The following is a 968-nucleotide window of genomic DNA, read 5'->3' on the forward strand; positions in this document are numbered from 1 at the left end:
CTACCCATTCACCAGCACCCCTACCCCATCCCCTACCCCCAGGATCACCCCCGTACACCCTACCCCATTACCCTGGGCCACCCAGCATGCTTGACTGACAGTAGTCGACACAGATTCGAGGGTGGCTGTCTGTTTTGCGAACAATCAGTAACGGTGCAGACCATGGTGAGTCTGATGGTTTAATTACCTCATCTCGTAGTCCTTCGTTCATAAACTCACAAATATTCTCGTATTCAACAAGCGAGAGCAGTTGGCCATGGGCACGAATAGGAGTGGCGTCACCGGAGTCGATGATATGGGAGCACTTCTGAGCGGGCGGAAATCTGACCTTGCGATGGAATATTTTTGGAAAGAATCTCTTCAACTTCATCTTCAGCTTCTCGCCAAATGTAAGCCTCTTTTCGTACGTCTCCTTCTCTTCTGGTGCCTCCTGTCTTGTATCTTTCACTGAAATATTCACCTCCTCTGCACTGCCTGTACTGACTCTCGACCCGTCTTCTCCCTCAGTGCTCGGTACAGTCTCTAATGATGCCATAGATGAATGCAAAGACACCAACGATGTCAGTGTCGCGGTTAATGGAGATACCAAAGTATAAGGTGGAGCCAGAGTGCGAGGTTCAGCGAACAGCCAGAGAAGGTCATTACTGGTGAGAGGGGTCCAGATGCCTTGACGTTCAGTTATGAATGTTTTTGGTGTTAAAGGATAGCTGCACATACTAGGTTCACTTTAGCAAGGACCATCCTCCAAGTAGATTAAAAATCTTCCATGATTGTGTAAGGCACAAATGATTGAGCTTTTGAAGAAACGACTGTGAGAAGCATCACGGTCAATGAAAAAACAAAGACACTTCTCACAAGTTAAAAAGATGCACTCCAACACTTATCTCGGTCTACTATCCAATTGGAAAAGTAACTACCTAAATGGAGTGCAGAGCGACAGATCCCGAGGCGCAGAATCTGGCATTCTG

The 968-nt window shown here is 47.2% G+C and overlaps 1 protein-coding gene across 1 annotated transcript; it reads right to left on the reverse strand.

Annotated features, from left to right (window-relative positions):
* Window positions 1–535, reverse strand: STEHIDRAFT_157382 (uncharacterized protein; the record flags this gene model as incomplete). Its single annotated transcript, XM_007304722.1, has 2 exons — window positions 1–129; window positions 188–535. 2 exons carry the CDS (start codon window positions 533–535, stop codon window positions 1–3), a joined length of 477 nt encoding a protein of 158 aa, XP_007304784.1.
* Window positions 536–968: the final 433 nt, after the last annotated feature.

Source organism: Stereum hirsutum (assembly GCF_000264905.1).
Source record: "Stereum hirsutum FP-91666 SS1 unplaced genomic scaffold STEHIscaffold_8, whole genome shotgun sequence".
Classification (NCBI taxonomy): domain Eukaryota; kingdom Fungi; phylum Basidiomycota; class Agaricomycetes; order Russulales; family Stereaceae; genus Stereum; species Stereum hirsutum.